Raw genomic sequence first — 21,828 nt, 5'->3', positions numbered from 1 at the left:
TACCATGTATCAGAACAAGAAGTCCAGGACCTCCAGCAGAACATATAGCCCACAACATTAAAGATCCAGCAGTGTATTGAACCGTGGGCATGGGTTACCTCTTATGTTCCCCATGGTGTCTGACAACTGAATATGCTGGAGTTTGTTTTGGGATTTTTATTATTTTTCTTTAAACTCTCCCAAACATGTGATGTCAGAACAGTTTGATTTTAGTTTTGAGGCTTTCTGACCCCACAATCCACCAGACAGGTTTAAAATAAACACTTTTAATAGGCTTATCTTATGGAAGATGGATTCATGATGTCCTCGCTTATTTAAATTCACAATTGTGAACAAAAAATGATAGTGTACTTGAAATTAGGTATGCTTTGATATTTAATCAATACATTTTTGGTCAATTTCATGTAGGTCTTACCTATGAAGTACAGAGAAAAAAAAAAGTGTGGATTTACTGAACAAATAATGACTCCTGATCTCTGCTGGTTATACAGCGGTATATTAAATACTGGTTACCAGTTTTCTTGAAACAGTGAAACTCTTCTGGATAAAGTGAAGCCAAGCTGCTCTATTTCTCCTGTAGTTGTATTCAATTGTTTCATCATCAATAATGACACTGTATAACTAGTGAAATGCAAGCTAAGCCAACCTTGAGAAAGTCCCTGTAAACTCAATCCACATGGAGGTAACTCTGGGGTAAACTCAATCCACATGGAGGTAACTCTGGGGTAAACTCAATCCACATCGAGGAAACTCTGGGGTAAACTCAATCCACATGGAGGTAACTCTGGGGTAAACTCAATCCACAGCGAGGTAACTCTGGGGTAAACTCAATCCACAGCGAGGTAACTCTGGGGTAAACTCAATCCACATCGAGGTAACTCTGGGGTAAACAAGTGTTCATAATAAAAGTAACTTCTTTTTTGCAAAGCATAAATTTTATTGTCAACTAATGCAGTCTAATACAAACAGGACAAAAATAAAACCACTGCATGTACAAGATCTCCCACACATTTACACAAAAGTTCAAGGAACAATGTCTAACATGAACAGAAGTTTGCCAAAAGTAGAAAAGTTTACAACTGTCCACAGTCTGAGACAGTGATGGCTTTAGTGGGTTTGCCGTCCTTAGTGCCCAGCTCTGCTATTCTCTTCACCACATCCATGCCTTCTTTGACGAAGCCGAAAGCCACGTGCTTGAAGTCCAGGTGTTCTGCTTTCTTGAGTGTGATGAAGAACTGCGAGCTGTTGGTGTCTCTGCCGCGGTTGGCCATGGACAGCAGTCCCGGGCCCGTGTGCCTCACCTCGAAGTTCTCATCCTCAAACTTCCCTCCGTAGATGGACCGTCCTCCCGTCCCGTCCCCGCTGGTGATGTCGCCACCCTGAGAGACAACAGAAGATAATTCACCTTTAATTTACCTTTGTGCGTTAAAAACCAGCCTATAATGGGAAAATCCACCCACTCATTTAGTTATATTCTCCATATAACATCCCACTACAGTTCCCACATGAGCACCTGTACAACAACTTACAGATGATCATGACAGAACATGCTAATCCATATGTGGAATTTAAGTTAACTCCACAACAACTACAGTACATAAATTCTCTCCATCAGTGACCCCGGTTCGAACATGTAAGTCTGAACATCGCTACTGACAAGTTTCAGACATTTTGGCTACTGTGAGATTCTCCAGTTTTGTTATTGAGTATCCGAAGCACGAACTGTACAGGCTCCGCCCTCTTCTGGAAAGGGGGCGGGGAGCAGCAGCTCATTTGCATTTATTATTGCATGCGTTTTCCCCCAAATGATCTGTGGGGTATTTAGAGCTTCACAGACACATACTGGGGACACCTGAGTCTTATATTACATCTTGTAAAAAGTGACATAATAGGTCCCATTTCAAATCGAAATGAATGCTTTAAGAATTTAAGAGAAAAAAAAAAAGTGTTTATGAAATGATAATTCAGACTCACTCTCTGACAGTAGATGGCGCTTATGAAACCGCAGAAATACAGCGGTTACCCCGGTAAACAGAGCACCATGATTACTGTTTTTTAGTCCCCAAATTTAAGACCTCTTGAAGCGATAACTAAGACCTAAATGTAAACTTTTACATTTAGTGAGAACATATTTGAAGCCTTAAATGTTATGATTTTTTAAGGAGACATGCTGTGTTTTTAGATGGTGCGGCCTCACCTGGCACATGAAGTCAGGGATGATCCTGTGGAAGACGGAGCTCTGGAAACCGAAGCCCTTCTCGCCCGTGCAGAGAGCCCGGAAGTTCTCCGCCGTTTTGGGAACGATGTGAGCGAACAGCTCCATGACGATTCTCCCAGCTGGCTCGCCATCGACAGCCATGTTGAAGAACACCACAGGGTTGGAGTCTTGTGAATGCGCCTCGGCCACGGACACCTGAGCGCTGTCGGCCCCTGACATGTGGCTCTGGCAGTCGACGAACGCTCGTCTGAAGGACTCGGCAAGCTCTGGAGTCTTGAACTTGGCCGCGAGCTGCTCCACCTTCCCGTCTCCCTCTGTTTGTGGGAACACACACATGTGAACAACACTGGCCAGCACAGTTTCCACTAGGGCTGTCAAATAAAAATATATTTTTTTAAATATTCATCGAATTAAAAAAAATACTGCAGATTCTAATGGGAAAAGGCTTCCTGCTGACGACAAAAATCGTGCAACGACACACTTACACATCGGTCAGAGCTGAGTGTGTGTGTTCATCAGCTGGAAGCATTGCCAACAGAAAGCGCTCAGCACTCGCTCAGATCAAGTTGAGCATCTGGTGTTTTTGATGAACTATATGTAGATGTAGTGAAGTGTTTCTGAATGAAAATTTGCTAATGTGTTCATGTAGTTCATTACGCTGTGTGTTGAAAGTGTGTTTTCTCTAGTAACTGATGCACAAACAGTTTTATGCACTACTGTAACCTAATTTTTCTTGCATGCACAATAAAGAAATTATTTTTTATTTAAGAACAATCGTTTCAAAAGTTAATGCACTTTAAAAAGTTAAAATTTATTTACAGTAATTTCATTTCCAAAAGTTGCAATGCTTGATTTGGTTTATAATTGCTTATTGCGCTCACTTGTGCCCTCTTGTGGGCATAGGAGACAATACAGTACTTTTTCCCTGTAACATTAAGTATTGCCTAAAGAATTTGAATATAATTCGAATTTTGCCAATATTTAAGAAAGAAATTCGAGTTTAGCTTTTCCGCCATTTTGCCAGCCCTAGTTTCCAGTGGATGCAGTGCGAGGGCTGTACCTGAGTAGTCGGTGGCGGTCCACACCAGCGCGTTGGCCGAGGTGTTCATGGGCTTGAGCTCGATGCTCTGGCTGATGGTGTGGTTAGCACAGACCTTCAGCACCTGCTCGCGTCTCATCAGCACACGGTAACACTTCTTGAGGGGGTGGAAGAGGATCTTGATGTCTCCCACGCCGCGCTCCTTCCACTGGTTGAGCTCGCGGTCCCAGCGGTAGAGTTTGGTTCTTTCTTTGAACAGGATCTCCTCATCCTCCTCGCCAGACTTCACCTCCACCTGCAGGAGTCACGATAACACGTCAAGTCAGCTACCTGTATAAATACCCATCGAAGAGGGAGGCTAGTGCCCCCTAATGGCGAGGAGATGCATAACCTCTAAATGTAACCGTTACCGTTGTTACAAGCTCAAACACAGGCTCTGACAAAAACAACGTTTTATAAATGTTAAACCTTTAAGAAAAGGGATGAGACAAAATTATAAATTATATTTATATTAGTTTTAAAATGTATGCTTCAGATGTTTAGATGTGCAGACGTGCTGAGTGAAATTTCACTCTCTTGGATTGTGTAGATGGGACAGCAGAAATACAGTGGTTACCCCGGTTAGATCTGTAAACTAAACAGCGCTGCACTTCTTAACACGATTTACACATTATACGGAGGTAAAAAAAAAAAAAAAAAATGGCATCAAAACTTTCTGAATACAATCATATAACAGTGAAAGCCTGGGCCAGTAGAAGGCGCAACAGCATCATGTTTTTGCATTTTCAGCGCTCACATTTAAGTAAATCATAGCCATATTAAACCATAGCCTCTTCTCCTTCATTGATGTTTAAAGGCATCCAGCGTAGCAGAATAAAATGACGGAACATGAAAAACACGATTACGACAATATATGGTTCATCTGTGTTTAAGCTATCTTGGGTATTTAAAGTACATTTATAATGTAATACTAATTGAAATAGCCTTTAGAATACAATACAAATAATATCATTCTGTCTCAATCTAATATGAAGCCACGTTACACCACAAATGTTAGTTATTCAAACACTCGACTGCCGTTATGAAGTGAAGTGAGTAAAACATTTAATTAAATGTTCTCATTTGTTGGAAAACAGGTTTGTAAATGCTGCAAGTGTGGAAAGATGCAGGTTATGAGTGACTCAAACTCCCAGTGCTTGCTGAGATGGAGCAGATTCACTGCAAACTGATGGATCCGCTCTGATCTCAGTGCTGCGCTTCAGCAAACACACTGCACATATAAAACTGATTTCAGGTTTAATTCCGATTAATCGTGCGGCCCTGGATTCACCTCACACACACACACTCACCTCTGGCAAGGACACGATCGGCTCAAAGTGGATCTCCTCATTACGGGGAGATTCGTCATCACTGCCCTCCTCTTCTCCTTCATTGTGTGCTTCCGCTCCTTCATTTCGCACTGGTGCACTACCGAAGACCGTGGCACCGGCGTTTGACCACGCAAAATCTGCATCTACAGAAATAAACATGAGCGTGTGAAAACACTAAAAACATTACACTGCCAAAAGCTATACTGACAGCAGCAGTGTGTACAAACACATATGAGTGGCTTATAAAAACAGACAGACAGAGAGAGAGAGAGAGAGAGAGAGAGAGAGAGAGAGAGAGAGAGAGAGAGAGAGAGAGAGAGAGAGAGAGAGAGAGAGAGAGAGACGAGAGAGAGAGAGAGAGAGAGAGAGAGAGAGAGAGAGAGAGAGAGAGATTTTATAGCACTTTATTAAATCATTTAAAAACAATTAACAAACATACACTTTACTCAAGACATTTAGCAAAAATTAATTTCACCATCTCTAACAAAGCACAACATTTCTTTGCAATTCCATACATTTTCAAATTCCTCTATATTCTTCATGGTTTTATAAAATAAAAAATCAAATCTAATTCTTACTTTTATTAAACTCTTAAAAACTTGTACAACATCCCGACCAACTTCACCATCTATTTTTTCCTTTCTTGTCAAATAAATAGCCATTTTCGCTTTTCCAATCACAAAATTAACAAGCTGCCCTTTTTTTCTCTTTTTTTTCCAAAACTTGAAACCAAAGATAAAACCAACCTTTGAAAACACTACTTTAAAACCCACAAACATGAAATTAAGCATCAAAAACAAGTTAAGCCTGTCACAATGTACAAAACAGTGAAAAATAGTTTCCCTCTGATCACAAAACGGACATTTGCTATCAATTGCTGAATTAATTATGCTAACAAACGCATTTACAGCAACAATACCATGCAGTATTCTCCACTGCAAATCCCCATTTGCTTTGGTCAATGGTGGCTTGTATATACTTCTCCACACAGGTTTACAATCATTTTCAACACCAAAATGAACAGCCCATGGCGTTTCAACCCGCACTTTAAATTTTTCCTTATTTAACATTTTAACACATAATTCATACAACTTTTTTCCATTCACAGAGCAAAAATACAACCTTTCCAAACCTTTTGTCCCAAGCAAAAGATGAGAACTTTCTTCTTCAGTAAACTCTGGTGAAATGTCCATGTTTGGAAAAATGTCATTTACTTCTGGTGCAGATCGTCCACTGCCAAATTCACTAATTAAAAGCTTATCTTCATCATTGAGAGTTTTTTTTAACATTGTCCAAGAAACGATCCACCACTCTCTGTGACCGGAGCCCCAAACATTGTGCCAGGGCATTCACGTCATCAAAGTCATTTCCAACAACCTCCAGTAGTTGCCATAAGGTGATCATTTTTCCTGTTATTAATAGTTTCATCATTCCAGGCATTGTTTGTCTGGCAACATCCAGTCTTGCACCTTTAACTAAAGGTTCTTCAAGAAGCCAATGAAGAGATGTCATAGGCATAGTCCTTACAGTTCTTACTAATGACCATGCTTTTAGAACACTACGGTAGTATAAGGGAAGGCCTTTTATGTCTCCCGCTTCACAGTTAATCCAAAAAAGACTTTTGTTTAACCCCAAACCTCCAACTTTTTCCAAAATAAAATGTATTCCTGCTTCCCATACCTTATTTTGACCGTACAGCAGTTTCTGAACAAACTGTAATCTAAACGCTGTTTTACGGCTTTCTAGATGCAGAAGACCTTGTCCACCATCATCCCTTGTTAGAAATAACACACATTGTGGCACCCAGTGCATCTTCTTATTCCAAAAGAAATCACCCATTAAAGCCTGGATTCTTGACAGAAGACCTGCAGGAGGCTCAAGTACTGCTACACGGTGCCACAATGTTGCTGCTAACAAATTGTTAATAATTAAGGAACGTCCTCTATATGACATTTGTGGCAATAACCACCTCCATTTTTTAAGTCTTCCTTCAACCATCTCCATAACACCATCCCAATTTTTCATAATGGTTTGATCATCACCCAAATGTACTCCCAAATATTTAACACCCCCTGTAACCCATGACATTCCACCTGGTAAATTTGGTTTTCCTTGAATCCACCCACCTACTTCCAATGCAGTACATTTAGCCCAGTTTACTCTTGCTGAAGATACTTTACCATACCTCTCTACCACCCCTTGGATTTTTTCCACATCACTACTTCCTTTAACAGCTATAATTACATCATCCGCATAAGCAGATAAACAAAAACTGTTCACTAGACAAAGACACTCCTTCTAAAATATCTCTTAATTTACATAAAAACGGTTCAATTGATATTGAATACAACATCCCTGACATTGCACAACCTTGCCTAATTCCCCTTTAAACTTTCAAAGGAACACTCAAGCCACCATTGACCTTAACTACACTTTCAATGTCACCATACAATACTTTAACCATTTTAATAAAAATTGAAGGAAACCCAAAAAAAAAATCAAGCGCATTCCATAAATATTGGTGTTCAATTCGGTCAAAGGCCTTTTCTTGGTCTAGCGAAATCATACCAAATTTCTTGCCTGTAATTTTTGCTATCTCAAAAATATCTCGAATTAAACCAATGTTTTCTGTGATTGATCTGCCCGGTACACAGTATGACTGATCCGCATGTATGATTTGCTCCATCACTATTCTCAACCTGTTGGCCAAAGTCTTTGATAATATCTTAAAATCAACACAAAGCAAGGACACAGGCCTCCAGTTTTTGATCTCTTTCAGATCTCCTTTCTTGGGTAAGAGGGTCAAAACTGCCCTCCTACAGCTCAAAGGCAGCTGTCCTCTGGCAATGCTGTCACAGAAAACTTCCAGCAAGTCATTGGCCACCAAATCCCAGAAAGCTTTATAGAAATCAACCGTCAGACCATCTAACCCTGGAGCCCGACCGTTTTCCATGCTCATTAAAGCTGTATGCAATTCTCCCAGAGTCAGTTGGCTCACCAACTTTTCTTTTGCCTCCTCCTGCACTTGAGGTAGGCCTCCGAGAAAATCTTGTACCAGCTCTTGGTCCTCATTGTACTCACATTTGAACAAGTCCTTATAAAAGTCAGCAGCCCTCCTGCGCACATCAGCAGCCCTCCTGCGCACATCAGCAGTTTCAGTGAGCTCTTGCCCATTGGCTGACCGGAGACAGTGAATGATTCTACTTTGGCCATTTTTCTTTTCCAAGCTGAAGAAAAACTTGGAAGGAGCATCCATTTCAGAAGAATTCTGAAAACGAGACCTGATCAATGCCCCCTGTGCTTTACTACCGAGCAGATCTCTTAATTCCGCTTTTTTTCCAATAAGAGAATTCACTTGATTTCCTGTAGAATCACATACATTTTGAAGTTCTAAAATATCATTTTCCAAAATGCAAATTTTTTTAGACATATTCTGGGTGACATTGAAATTGTATTGCCCACAGAGTTGTTGTATTTGTTTCTTTCCCACATCCCACCACTGTTGTACACTTGAAAACATTGACTTTTTAACCTTCCATTCCTACCAAAAAAACTCAAAACAATTCTTAAAATGTAAATCTTGCAACAAAGCACTATTAAAAATCCAATATGCACTTTTTACTTTCAGAAACTTTAAGAATACACTTGCTATCACCATGGAATGGTCAGAAAAACAAACAGGGCTAATACAACATGTTTTTACAATTTGTACTTGATGTTTAAAACAATACAACTTATCCAGTCTTGCCATTGAAACTACCCTTTCTCTTATTTGTACCCATGTGTATTGTTTAACTTTACTGTTCAAGTTTCTCCACACATCCACTAAATCATTAGTTTCAATAAAACGGTTCAACGACAACCTGGAAGCTGTATGAGGTTCTAGATGGTTTCTATCTATATCCATCGCAGTACAATTAAAATCCCCTGCAATCAGGAGATAATGGTCAGGATCACAATTTTGCACAGTATTTAACAATGTTTCTAAAAACAGCAATCGCTCAGTTGCCATAACTGGAGCATACACGTTTATTAAAACAAAAGTTGCAACATCAAATTTTGCATTAACTTTTAAAAGTCTTCCTTCCACAATTTCTTCCACCTCATATGAGATTGGCAAACAATTTTTTGCAAAGAAAACTCCTACACCAGCACTTGTACTGTTTTTGTGACTAAGAATAGCCGTACCCTCCCATTCTCTTCTCCAATTCACTTCATTTATCATGTCACTATGGGTTTCTTGAGCAAAAAAAATATCTATATGTTTCATTTTCATTAATTGAAACAATTGACTCCTTTTTCTAATATCTCTTGCTCCATTCAGATTTAAAGTTGAAAACTTCAAATCAATCATAAATAAAATGTAAAAAAATCCAATCATCAATTACAAAACAAAAAAAAAGAAACAAAAATCAGTAAAAGTTTTTCTTTTCATTTCAGTTAAATTTGATCTGCACGCACTTTTTGTACAATTTTTTTCAATCTGTGGACATCTTGACTTGATAGTCCTTCTTCCCCTCTTTCTCTCATTAAGAAATTTGCCGACTCAATGAAAATTTTACGATCCGGAAAGAAATCATCTATCACCACATTCCGTTTGCCTTTTGTAATGATCAAAAACCGTTGTACCTTTTCAAGACTATACCCACTAGGCCCTTGGCTCTCATTCAGAGACACCACAGTGTCTGAAGGATCTATTTCACAAGAACTGACCACAGAAACATCAGTAGATGAGTCATCAGAAGCGTCCTCCGAACTATTACCTTCCCCATCTTTTATTGACTCTTGGCTGTTCATTAATTGTTTCTTTAATTTTGACCCCCCTTCCTTTTGTCTGGATTTCCTTTTCACTACAGGGATTTTAAATACCAATTCTTCCTCCTCCATCATTATACTTTCCTCATCTATTATAGCTTCTATCACAACTTTTATCATTTCACCATCCAGTACCTTTGGATCAATCTCATTTCCCTTTTCCTTACCCTCAGTACTTTTTCCTTTATCAGTGTTTGCACTTTCACCAGACACTTGTGCACCTAAGGTTGGCTCTGCTTCTTTTTCAGCCTGAATCACATTTTGTTTATTTACATCCCTTTGGGGAGCATTGTTTTGCTCTGGACAAAAACGAACTTGATGTCCTACCCCCCCACACCTGAAACACTTCATCGTCTCAGTTGTGGCAAAAACCACATAGTCAAAACCCTCTACTTTAAACTTCAGCACTATATTTAATTCTTCTGCATCCCCCTTCAGAATCATGAAAAGTTGTCTACGAAAAGACACGACATGTTTCAAAAGAGGGGATTTGCACCCCAGTGGAATCTTTCTTACTGCCGAAACTATTTGCCCGTGTCTTGCCAATTCACGTTCTAAAATCTCGTCACTAATAAACGGCGGTGCGTTTGAAATCACAACTCTTTTAGCTGGATTAACAAGCGGGAAAATTCCAATATGTTCGTCTTTGATTACAATCCCTTGTTCAACAACTTGATTAACTTTGTCAATTGACTCCAAAAACAATACAACTGCACTGTTCATTCTTGACGCCGATTTAATGCAACTATGCCCAACAATCTCTCCAACTGCGAGACTACATTCCTCAACGGAGCATTCCACCCCGACCGGTATCTTAATGCCATGCCGGCGCGTCAACTGACTGAACGTCATTTTCGTCTAAACGCCACACCGGCCAGAAATGGAAACAAATCCGGCCGCTGTAAACTTCCACCACCCCACTAACTATGTTTTCCTAAAATTACTAACTATAAACTATATAAACATCAAATAAGAAAAGATAGAGCAAAAGATCGCAATCACTCACCAAACACTCTCAGACACGCGCTCACTCAATCACCCGCACCAGTCGCGCATGCGCACAGAGAGAGAGAGAGAGAGAGAGAGAGAGAGAGAGAGAGAGAGAGAGAGAGAGAAAGAAAGAGGAGAGAGAGAGAGAGAGAGAGAGAGAGAGAGAGAGAGAGAGAGAGAGAGAGAGAGAGACCTCAAGGCTAGATTATTGTAATGCTCTACTGGGTGGTTGCCCTGCACGTTTAATAAACAAACTACAGCTGGTTCAAAACGCAGCAGCTCGAGTTCTTACCAGAACCAGGAAGTATGACCATATTAGCCCAGTTCTGTCAAAACTGCATTGGCTCCCTATTAAACATCGCATAAATTTTAAAATATTGCTGATTACTTACAAAGCACTAAATGGTTTAGCTCCGCAGTACTTGAGCGAGCTCTTAACGCATTATAGTCCTTCACGTCTATTGCGATCTCAAAATTCCGGCCAGTTGATAATACCTAGAATATCAAAATCGACTGCTGGCGGTAGATCCTTTTCCTATTTAGCACCAAAACTCTGGAACAGTCTTCCTACCATTGTCAGGGAAGCAGACACACTCTGTCAGTTCAAAGCCAGATTAAAGACACATCTCTTTGACCTAGCATTCACATAATACATTATAGACTTCTATAATTTAATGTTAGGCTGCATAGATTAGGTCAGCCGGAACCGGGAACACTTCCCATAAATCCTGATGTACTCGTTACATCATGAGAAGAATGGCATCTACGCTAATTTTAGTGTCTGTGTTTATCCCGAGGTTTTCCTGCAGCCTGCCGGATCCGGGCCGTATCCAGATCTGACGATGGACCTTCGCCTGGACCCGATGACAACGCAGTGCTGAAGTTTCAACTAGTCTGTCCCTATGGAGGATCCCTCTACCACTCTACAGATAAGGCGTTGTCGGGAAAATTCGTTTCGCGTTCCTACCCCTAAGCGACAAAATAAAATAAAATTCTTTATCAAAATTTATAAGGAAAGACAAGTACTTTTACTTTGGCTTTTAGGCTTGGCTTGTAGGGAAAATCCAAACCTGCGTAATTTCAAATGCACATAACTATAGAACCCATTCTAAATGCGCATGTGAACGCCATCAGCGTTTCTCACAGGTTCGCGTTTAAAGTCTGTGTAGAGGGAATGGTGTCGTCTTAGCGGCCCCTAATTTAAAAACAAATGATCGTTGCGACGGAAGCAAATCAATCAAAACTAACTTTAGATGGAAAATAACTTAACTCTGCTATAAAGCCAAAACAATCTCTGTTACCTTAAATTATACGCTTATCTCTGTGAAGCTGCTTTGAAACAATCTACGTTGTTAAAAGCGCTATATAAATGAAGATGACTTGACTTGACTTGAGAGAGAGAGAGAGAGAGAGAGAGAGAGAGAGAGAGAGAGAGAGAGAAAGAGGAGAGAGAGAGAGAGAGAGAGAGAGAGAGAGAGAGAGAGAGAGAGAGAGAGAGAGAGAGAGAGACTTCTGTTTCATGCATTATTACACCGTTTTCTAAGGCTACGCGATCTATGTTAACTGAGGTAGTAAACTAATGTTAACTAATGAACCATATTGTAAAGTGTTCGCTATTTGTATTTTAAGTCATTTTAAAGGCAGTTGTTCACTTGGATCTATTTATTTACATTTACATTTATTCATTTAGCTGACGCTTTTTATCCAAAGCGACTTACAATTGCTATATATGTCAGAGGTCGCACGCCTCTGGAGCAACTAGGGGTTAAGTGTCTTGCTCAGGGACACATTGGTGTCTCACAGTGGATTCGAACCCGGGTCTCTCACACCAAAGGCATGTGTCTTATCCACTGCGCCACTACCACCATTTATATTACCACAATTTTGTTATCCGATTACTCGATGGAATAATCGATGACTAAAATAACCGATAGCTACAGCGCTAAACGTAAGCATCGGCATCAGTGCGTCCCGAACTGAGATGTCCTGTATTAGGTGAGAACACTGGCTCCTGTGTGTTGACCCTTTATTATGGAAAATAAAATCTAATGAGTCAGTCAGACACACTGGTTTAACACTGGTTAAGATGTAAACAGAACTCACCTTTTTTGCCAAAGGCAAATTCTCCTGAAGTCTTTGCCAGGTCTGCAAATGTAAACGCACTCTCAGATGCAAATGCAAAAGGAAGACCTGCTGGAGAAGAGCAAAGACGTCAGACGAGACCGAACACAAACATTCAGAAGGCAAATGTTGCTCCTTATTTTTGGTTAAAAACACTTGAACTGTTTCTCATTGTCTTATCGTCGTGTCAGTGCGTTTTCATTCAGTGAGTTCTGCTCTCTTGTTATAATCAATGACTGTCTATGCTGCAAGATGAATCTCTTATTTATATCGTGTTTGCACTGTGTTATGATGAAAGCATTCGTGAGAGTACGCAGACATGACTGTGATTGGCTATCTTTGATGCAACATGAGACGATCTAAATCTAATGCTGTAATCAACACCTTTCACAATAGATAATCTCTGCAGCTGTAAGAGTAGAAGTTTAGTTTTCAGAAGAGCTCCACATGTAGTACTTATTTCATATGCAAAGTTGTCAGCCAATCACAGGCGTGTCTCCTTTCAGTTTTCAAATGTGTCAGCCAATCACAGGCAGTTATCAGTGTTCTGGAAATGTTTTTTCATGTCAGAATCCTTCTTTAATACGACAGATAAACGCCCCTCTGCTGCTCTGCTCTTACAGTCTCTAGACATTAAACTGGAGTGTGTCCAGGGCAGCGCTGCTGTAGAAGTGTAGCGCTGACCCGAGCATCGGAGGACACGTGTACCTGCAGTGGAGCTGGACTCGCTCTCGCTGCTCCTCTTCGTGGAGAGGTCAATGGGGTCAATGCTGCCGTCCGCAGGAGGCTCTTCCACTGCTGCATCATGGGAAGGCTTCGGCTTCTCCTGTGTCCAGAACAAGACACATGAGTCCACATGAGTCCAACTGCTTATCACGTCTCATGTCAATGTTCAGAAAGTCCTCTGACCTGAGCGTGCTGCAGTGTGTGTAGCTCTGCGCTGAAGTCGTCGGGTCGCTCGGAGTCGGAGTCGCTGCTGACGCCGCAGAGGAAGGTGGGCGGCAGCTTCAGGCGTCTGGCTCTCTGCTCCTCGTCTGCAGTCGGCTGCTTCTCCCACACTAGTGTGACCTCAGAGTCTGCAAACACACACACACACACACACTTTCTCCATCAGAGTCTGCAAACACACACACTCTCCATCAGAGTCTGCAGACACACACACTGTCCATCAGAGTCTGCAAACACACACACACACACTTTCTCCATCAGAGTCTGCACACACACACACTGTCCATCAGAGTCTGCAAACACACACTCTCTCCATCAGAGTCTGCAAACACACACACTCTCCATCAGAGTCTGCACACACACACTCTCCATCAGAGTCTGCACACACACACTCTCCATCAGAGAGTGCAAACACACACTCTCCATCAGAGTCTGCACACACACACTCTCCATCAGAGTCTGCACACACACACTCTCCATCAGAGTCTGCACACACACACTCTCCATCAGAGTCTGCAAACACACACTCTCCATCAGAGTCTGCACACACACACTCTCCATCAGAGTCTGCACACACACACTCTCCATCAGAGTCTGCACACACACACTCTCCATCAGAGTCTGCACACACACACTCTCAATCAGAGTCTGCAAACACACACTCTCCATCAGAGTCTGCAAACACACACTCTCCATCAGAGTCTGCACACACACACTCTCCATCAGAGTCTGCACACACACACTCTCCATCAGAGTCTGCACACACACACTCTCCATCAGAGTCTGCACACACACACTCTCCATCAGAGTCTGCACACACACACTCTCCATCAGAGTCTGCACACACACACTCTCCATCAGAGTCTGCACACACACACTCTCCATCAGAGTCTGCACACACACACTCTCCATCAGAGTCTGCACACACACACTCTCCATCAGAGTCTGCACACACACACTCTCCATCAGAGTCTGCACACACACACTCTCCATCAGAGTCTGCACACACACACTCTCCATCAGAGTCTGCACACACACACTCTCCATCAGAGTCTGCAAACACACACTGTCCATCAGAGTCTGCAAACACACACTCTCCATCAGAGTCTGCACACACACACTCTCCATCAGAGTCTGCAAACACACACTGTCCATCAGAGTCTGCACACACACACTCTCCATCAGAGTCTGCACACACACACTCTCCATCAGAGTCTGCACACACACACTCTCCATCAGAGTCTGCACACACACACTCTCCATCAGAGTCTGCACACACACACTCTCCATCAGAGTCTGCACACACACACTCTCCATCAGAGTCTGCACACACACACTCTCCATCAGAGTCTGCACACACACACTCTCCATCAGAGTCTGCACACACACACTCTCCATCAGAGTCTGCACACACACACTCTCCATCAGAGTCTGCACACACACACTCTCCATCAGAGTCTGCAAACACACACTCTCCATCAGAGTCTGCACACACACACTCTCCATCAGAGTCTGCAAACACACACTGTCCATCAGAGTCTGCAAACACACACTGTCCATCAGAGTCTGCAAACACACACTGTCCATCAGAGTCTGCACACACACACTCTCCATCAGAGTCTGCACACACACACTCTCCATCAGAGTCTGCACACACACACTCTCCATCAGAGTCTGCACACACACACTCTCCATCAGAGTCTGCACACACACACTCTCCATCAGAGTCTGCACACACACACTCTCCATCAGAGTCTGCACACACACACTCTCCATCAGAGTCTGCACACACACACTCTCCATCAGAGTCTGCACACACACACTCTCCATCAGAGTCTGCACACACACACTCTCCATCAGAGTCTGCACACACACACTCTCCATCAGAGTCTGCACACACACACTCTCCATCAGAGTCTGCACACACACACTGTCCATCAGAGTCTGCAAACACACACTCTCCATCAGAGTCTGCACACACACACTCTCCATCAGAGTCTGCAAACACACACTGTCCATCAGAGTCTGCAAACACACACTCTCCATCAGAGTCTGCAAACACACACTGTCCATCAGAGTCTGCAAACACACACTCTCCATCAGAGTCTGCAAACACACACTCTCCATCAGAGTCTGCAAACACACACTCTCCATCAGAGTCTGCACACACACACTCTCCATCAGAGTCTGCACACACACACTCTCCATCAGAGTCTGCAAACACACACTCTCCATCAGAGTCTGCACACACACACTCTCCATCAGAGTCTGCAAACACACACTCTCCATCAGAGTCTGCACACACACACTCTCCATCAGAGTCTGCAAACACACACTGTCCATCAGAGTCTGCACACACACACTCTCCATCAGAGTCTGCAGACACACACTCTCCATCAGAGTCTGCACACACACACTCTCCATCAGAGTCTGCACACACACACTCTCCATCAGAGTCTGCACACACACACTCTCCATCAGAGTCTGCACACACACACTCTCCATCAGAGTCTGCACACACACACTCTCCATCAGAGTCTGCACACACACACTCTCCATCAGAGTCTGCACACACACACTCTCCATCAGAGTCTGCACACACACACTGTCCATCAGAGTCTGCAAACACACACTGTCCATCAGAGTATGCACACACACACTCTCCATCAGAGTCTGCAAACACACACTGTCCATCAGAGTCTGCACACACACACTCTCCATCAGAGTCTGCAAACACACACTCTCCATCAGAGTCTGCAAACACACACTGTCCATCAGAGTCTGCACACACACACTCTCCATCAGAGTCTGCAAACACACACTCTCCATCAGAGTCTGCACACACACACTCTCCATCAGAGTCTGCAAACACACACTGTCCATCAGAGTCTGCACACACACACTCTCCATCAGAGTCTGCAGACACACACTCTCCATCAGAGTCTGCACACACACACTCTCCATCAGAGTCTGCACACACACACTCTCCATCAGAGTCTGCACACACACACTCTCCATCAGAGTCTGCACACACACACTCTCCATCAGAGTCTGCACACACACACTCTCCATCAGAGTCTGCACACACACACTCTCCATCAGAGTCTGCACACACACACTCTCCATCAGAGTCTGCACACACACACTCTCCATCAGAGTCTGCACACACACACTCTCCATCAGAGTCTGCACACACACACTCTCCATCAGAGTCTGCACACACACACTCTCCATCAGAGTCTGCAAACACACACTCTCCATCAGAGTATGCACACACACACTCTCCATCAGAGTCTGCAAACACACACTGTCCATCAGAGTCTGCAAACACACACTCTCCATCAGAGTCTGCAAACACACACTCTCCATCAGAGTCTGCACACACACACTCTCCATCAGAGTCTGCACACACACACTGTCCATCAGAGTATGCACACACACACTCTCCATCAGAGTCTGCAAACACACACTCTCCATCAGAGTCTGCAAACACACACTCTCCATCAGAGTCTGCAAACACACACTGTCCATCAGAGTCTGCAAACACACACTCTCCATCAGAGTCTGCACACACACACTCTCCATCAGAGTATGCACACACACACTCTCCATCAGAGTCTGCACACACACACTCTCCATCAGAGTCTGCAAACACACACTCTCCATCAGAGTATGCACACACACACTCTCCATCAGAGTCTGCAAACACACACTGTCCATCAGAGTCTGCAAACACACACTCTCCATCAGAGTCTGCAAACACACACTCTCCATCAGAGTCTGCACACACACACTCTCCATCAGAGTCTGCACACACACACTGTCCATCAGAGTATGCACACACACACTCTCCATCAGAGTCTGCAAACACACACTCTCCATCAGAGTATGCACACACACACTCTCCATCAGAGTCTGCAAACACACACTCTCCATCAGAGTCTGCACACACACACTCTCCATCAGAGTCTGCAGGCACACACTCTCCATCAGAGTCTGCAAACACACACTCTCCATCAGAGTCTGCACACACACACTCTCCATCAGAGTCTGCACACACACACTGTCCATCAGAGTATGCACACACACACTCTCCATCAGAGTCTGCAAACACACACTCTCCATCAGAGTCTGCACACACACACTCTCCATCAGAGTCTGCAAACACACACTCTCCATCAGAGTCTGCACACACACACTCTCCATCAGAGTCTGCAGACACACACTCTCCATCAGAGTCTGCAAACACACACTCTCCATCAGAGTCTGCACACACACACTCTCCATCAGAGTCTGCAAACACACACTCTCCATCAGAGTCTGCAAACACACACTCTCCATCAGAGTCTGCAAACACACACTCTCCATCAGAGTCTGCAGACACACACTCTCCATCAGAGTCTGCAAACACACACTCTCCATCAGAGTCTGCACACACACACTCTCCATCAGAGTCTGCAAACACACACTGTCCATCAGAGTCTGCAAACACACACTCTCCATCAGAGTCTGCAGACACACACTCTCCATCAGAGTCTGCAGACACACACTCTCCATCAGAGTCTGCAAACACACACTCTCCATCAGAGTCTGCAGACACACACTCTCCATCAGAGTCTGCAGACACACACTCTCCATCAGAGTCTGCAGACACACACTCTCCATCAGAGTCTGCACACACACACTCTCCATCAGAGTCTGCAAACACACACTCTCCATCAGAGTCTGCAAACACACACTCTCCATCAGAGTCTGCAAACACACACTCTCCATCAGAGTCTGCAAACACACACTGTCCATCAGAGTCTGCACACACACACTCTCCATCAGAGTCTGCAAACACACACTCTCCATCAGAGTCTGCAAACACACACTCTCCATCAGAGTCTGCAGACACACACTCTCCATCAGAGTCTGCAAACACACACTCTCCATCAGAGTCTGCACACACACACTCTCCATCAGAGTCTGCAAACACACACTCTCCATCAGAGTCTGCAAACACACACTCTCCATCAGAGTCTGCACACACACACTCTCCATCAGAGTCTGCACACACACACTCTCCATCAGAGTCTGCACACACACACTCTCCATCAGAGTCTGCACACACACACTCTCCATCAGAGTCTGCAAACACACACTCTCCATCAGAGTCTGCAAACACACACACACACTCTCCATCAGAGTCTGCAAACACACACACTCCATCAGAGTATGCAAACACACACTCTCCATCAGAGTATGCACACACACACTCTCCATCAGAGTCTGCAAACACACACTGTCCATCAGAGTCTGCAAACACACACTCTCCATCAGAGTCTGCACACACACACACTCTCCATCAGAGTCTGCAAACACACACACTCCATCAGAGTATGCAAACACACACTCTCCATCAGAGTATGCACACACACACTCTCCATCAGAGTCTGCAAACACACACTCTCCATCAGAGTCTGCACACACACACTCTCCATCAGAGTCTGCAAACACACACTCTCCATCAGAGTCTGCAAACACACACTCTCCATCAGAGTATGCAAACACACACTCTCCATCAGAGTCTGCACACACACACTCTCCATCAGAGTCTGCACACACACACTCTCCATCAGAGTCTGCACACACACACTCTCCATCAGAGTCTGCAAACACACACTCTCCATCAGAGTCTGCACACACACACTCTCCATCAGAGTCTGCACACACACACTCTCCATCAGAGTCTGCAAACACACACTCTCCATCAGAGTCTGCACACACACACTCTCCATCAGAGTCTGCAAACACACACTCTCCATCAGAGTATGCACACACACACTCTCCATCAGAGTCTGCAAACACACACTCTCCATCAGAGTCTGCACACACACACTCTCCATCAGAGTCTGCACACACACACTCTCCATCAGAGTCTGCAAACACACACTCTCCATCAGAGTCTGCACACACACACTCTCCATCAGAGTCTGCAAACACACACTCTCCATCAGAGTCTGCAAACACACACTCTCCATCAGAGTCTGCACACACACACTCTCCATCAGAGTCTGCAAACACACACTCTCCATCAGAGTCTGCAAACACACACTCTCCATCAGAGTCTGCAGAACACACACTCTCCATCAGAGTCTGCAAACACACACTCTCCATCAGAGTCTGCAAACACACACTCTCCATCAGAGTCTGCAAACACACACTCTCCATCAGAGTCTGCAAACACACACTCTCCATCAGAGTCTGCAAACACACACTCTCCATCAGAGTCTGCAAACACACACTCTCCATCAGAGTCTGCACACACACACTCTCCATCAGAGTCTGCAAACACACACTCTCCATCAGAGTCTGCACACACACACTCTCCATCAGAGTCTGCAAACACACACTCTCCATCAGAGTCTGCAAACACACACTCTCCATCAGAGTCTGCAAACACACACACTCTCCATCAGAGTCTGCAAACACACACTCTCCATCAGAGTCTGCAAACACACACTCTCCATCAGAGTCTGCAAACACACACTCTCCATCAGAGTCTGCAAACACACACTCTCCATCAGAGTCTGCAAACACACACTCTCCATCAGAGTCTGCAAACACACACTCTCCATCAGAGTCTGCAAACACACACTCTCCATCAGAGTCTGCAAACACACACTCTCCATCAGAGTCTGCAAACACACACTCTCCATCAGAGTCTGCAAACACACACTCTCCATCAGAGTCTGCAAACACACACTCTCCATCAGAGTCTGCAAACACACACTCTCCATCAGAGTCTGCAAACACACACTCTCCATCAGAGTCTGCAAACACACACTCTCCATCAGAGTCTGCAAACACACACTCTCCATCAGAGTCTGCAAACACACACTCTCCATCAGAGTCTGCAAACACACACTCTCCATCAGAGTCTGCAAACACACACTCTCCATCAGAGTCTGCAAACACACACTCTCCATCAGAGTCTGCAAACACACACTCTCCATCAGAGTCTGCAAACACACACTCTCCATCAGAGTCTGCACACACACACTCTCCATCAGAGTCTGCAAACACACACTCTCCATCAGAGTCTGCAAACACACACTCTCCATCAGAGTCTGCAACACACACTCTCCATCAGAGTCTGCAAACACACACTCTCCATCAGAGTCTGCAAACACACACTCTCCATCAGAGTCTGCAAACACACACTCTCCATCAGAGTCTGCACACACACACTCTCCATCAGAGTCTGCAAACACACACTCTCCATCAGAGTCTGCAAACACACACTCTCCATCAGAGTCTGCACACACACACTCTCCATCAGAGTCTGCAAACACACACTCTCCATCAGAGTCTGCAAACACACACTCTCCATCAGAGTCTGCAAACACACACTCTCCATCAGAGTCTGCAAACACACACTCTCCATCAGAGTCTGCAAACACACACTCTCCATCAGAGTCTGCAAACACACACTCTCCATCAGAGTCTGCACACACACACTCTCCATCAGAGTCTGCAAACACACACTCTCCATCAGAGTCTGCAAACACACACTCTCCATCAGAGTCTGCAACACACACTCTCCATCAGAGTCTGCAAACACACACTCTCCATCAGAGTCTGCAAACACACACTCTCCATCAGAGTCTGCACACACACACTCTCCATCAGAGTCTGCACACACACACTCTCCATCAGAGTCTGCAAACACACACTCTCCATCAGAGTCTGCACACACACACTCTCCATCAGAGTCTGCAAACACACACTCTCCATCAGAGTCTGCAAACACACACTCTCCATCAGAGTCTGCAAACACACACTCTCCATCAGAGTCTGCAAACACACACTCTCCATCAGAGTCTGCAAACACACACTCTCCATCAGAGTCTGCAAACACACACACTCTCCATCAGAGTCTGCAAACACACACACTCTCCATCAGAGTCTGCAAACACACACTCTCCATCAGAGTCTGCAAACACACACTCTCCATCAGAGTCTGCACACACACACTCTCCATCAGAGTCTGCAAACACACACTCTCCATCAGAGTCTGCAAACACACACTCTCCATCAGAGTCTGCAAACACACACTCTCCATCAGAGTCTGCAAACACACACTCTCCATCAGAGTCTGCAGACACACACTCTCCATCAGAGTCTGCAAACACACACTCTCCATCAGAGTCTGCACACACACACTCTCCATCAGAGTCTGCAAACACACACTCTCCATCAGAGTCTGCAAACACACACTCTCCATCAGAGTCTGCACACACACACTCTCCATCAGAGTCTGCAAACACACACTCTACCATCAG

General features: G+C 44.1%; 1 protein-coding gene and 1 long non-coding RNA gene across 7 annotated transcripts in view; one reads left to right on the top strand and one right to left on the bottom strand.

Annotated features, from left to right (window-relative positions):
• Window positions 1-259: 259 nt before the first annotated feature.
• Window positions 260-1,031, top strand: LOC309502720. The gene is made up of 2 exons (XR_014207378.1): window positions 260-682; window positions 875-1,031. It is a non-coding gene; the product is annotated as an uncharacterized lncRNA (long non-coding RNA).
• The window catches only part of ranbp2 (RAN binding protein 2), an 80,741-nt gene continuing 59,826 nt past the window's right edge, over window positions 914-21,828 (bottom strand). For 3 of the 6 annotated variants that reach the window (XM_082175164.1, XM_082175159.1, XM_082175161.1), the window contains 7 exons: window positions 13,463-13,629; window positions 13,238-13,379; window positions 12,536-12,625; window positions 4,607-4,770; window positions 3,279-3,552; window positions 2,198-2,532; window positions 914-1,379 (listed from right to left, as the gene is read on the bottom strand). In XM_082175164.1, coding sequence (XP_082031290.1) covers window positions 1,074-1,379; window positions 2,198-2,532; window positions 3,279-3,552; window positions 4,607-4,770; window positions 12,536-12,625; window positions 13,238-13,379; window positions 13,463-13,629 — 1,478 coding nt within the window. In that variant the 3' untranslated portion in view covers window positions 914-1,073. The remainder of the gene's footprint in view (window positions 1,380-2,197; window positions 2,533-3,278; window positions 3,553-4,606; window positions 4,771-12,535; window positions 12,626-13,237; window positions 13,380-13,462; window positions 13,630-21,828) is intronic. The other 3 variants (XM_082175160.1, XM_082175162.1, XM_082175163.1) reach the window with 3 other exon arrangements.

This window comes from Leuciscus leuciscus (genome assembly GCF_965113295.1).
Source record: "Leuciscus leuciscus genome assembly, chromosome: 7".
Taxonomy (NCBI): domain Eukaryota; kingdom Metazoa; phylum Chordata; class Actinopteri; order Cypriniformes; family Leuciscidae; genus Leuciscus; species Leuciscus leuciscus.
This window is presented reverse-complemented; position numbering and strand designations above follow the sequence as displayed.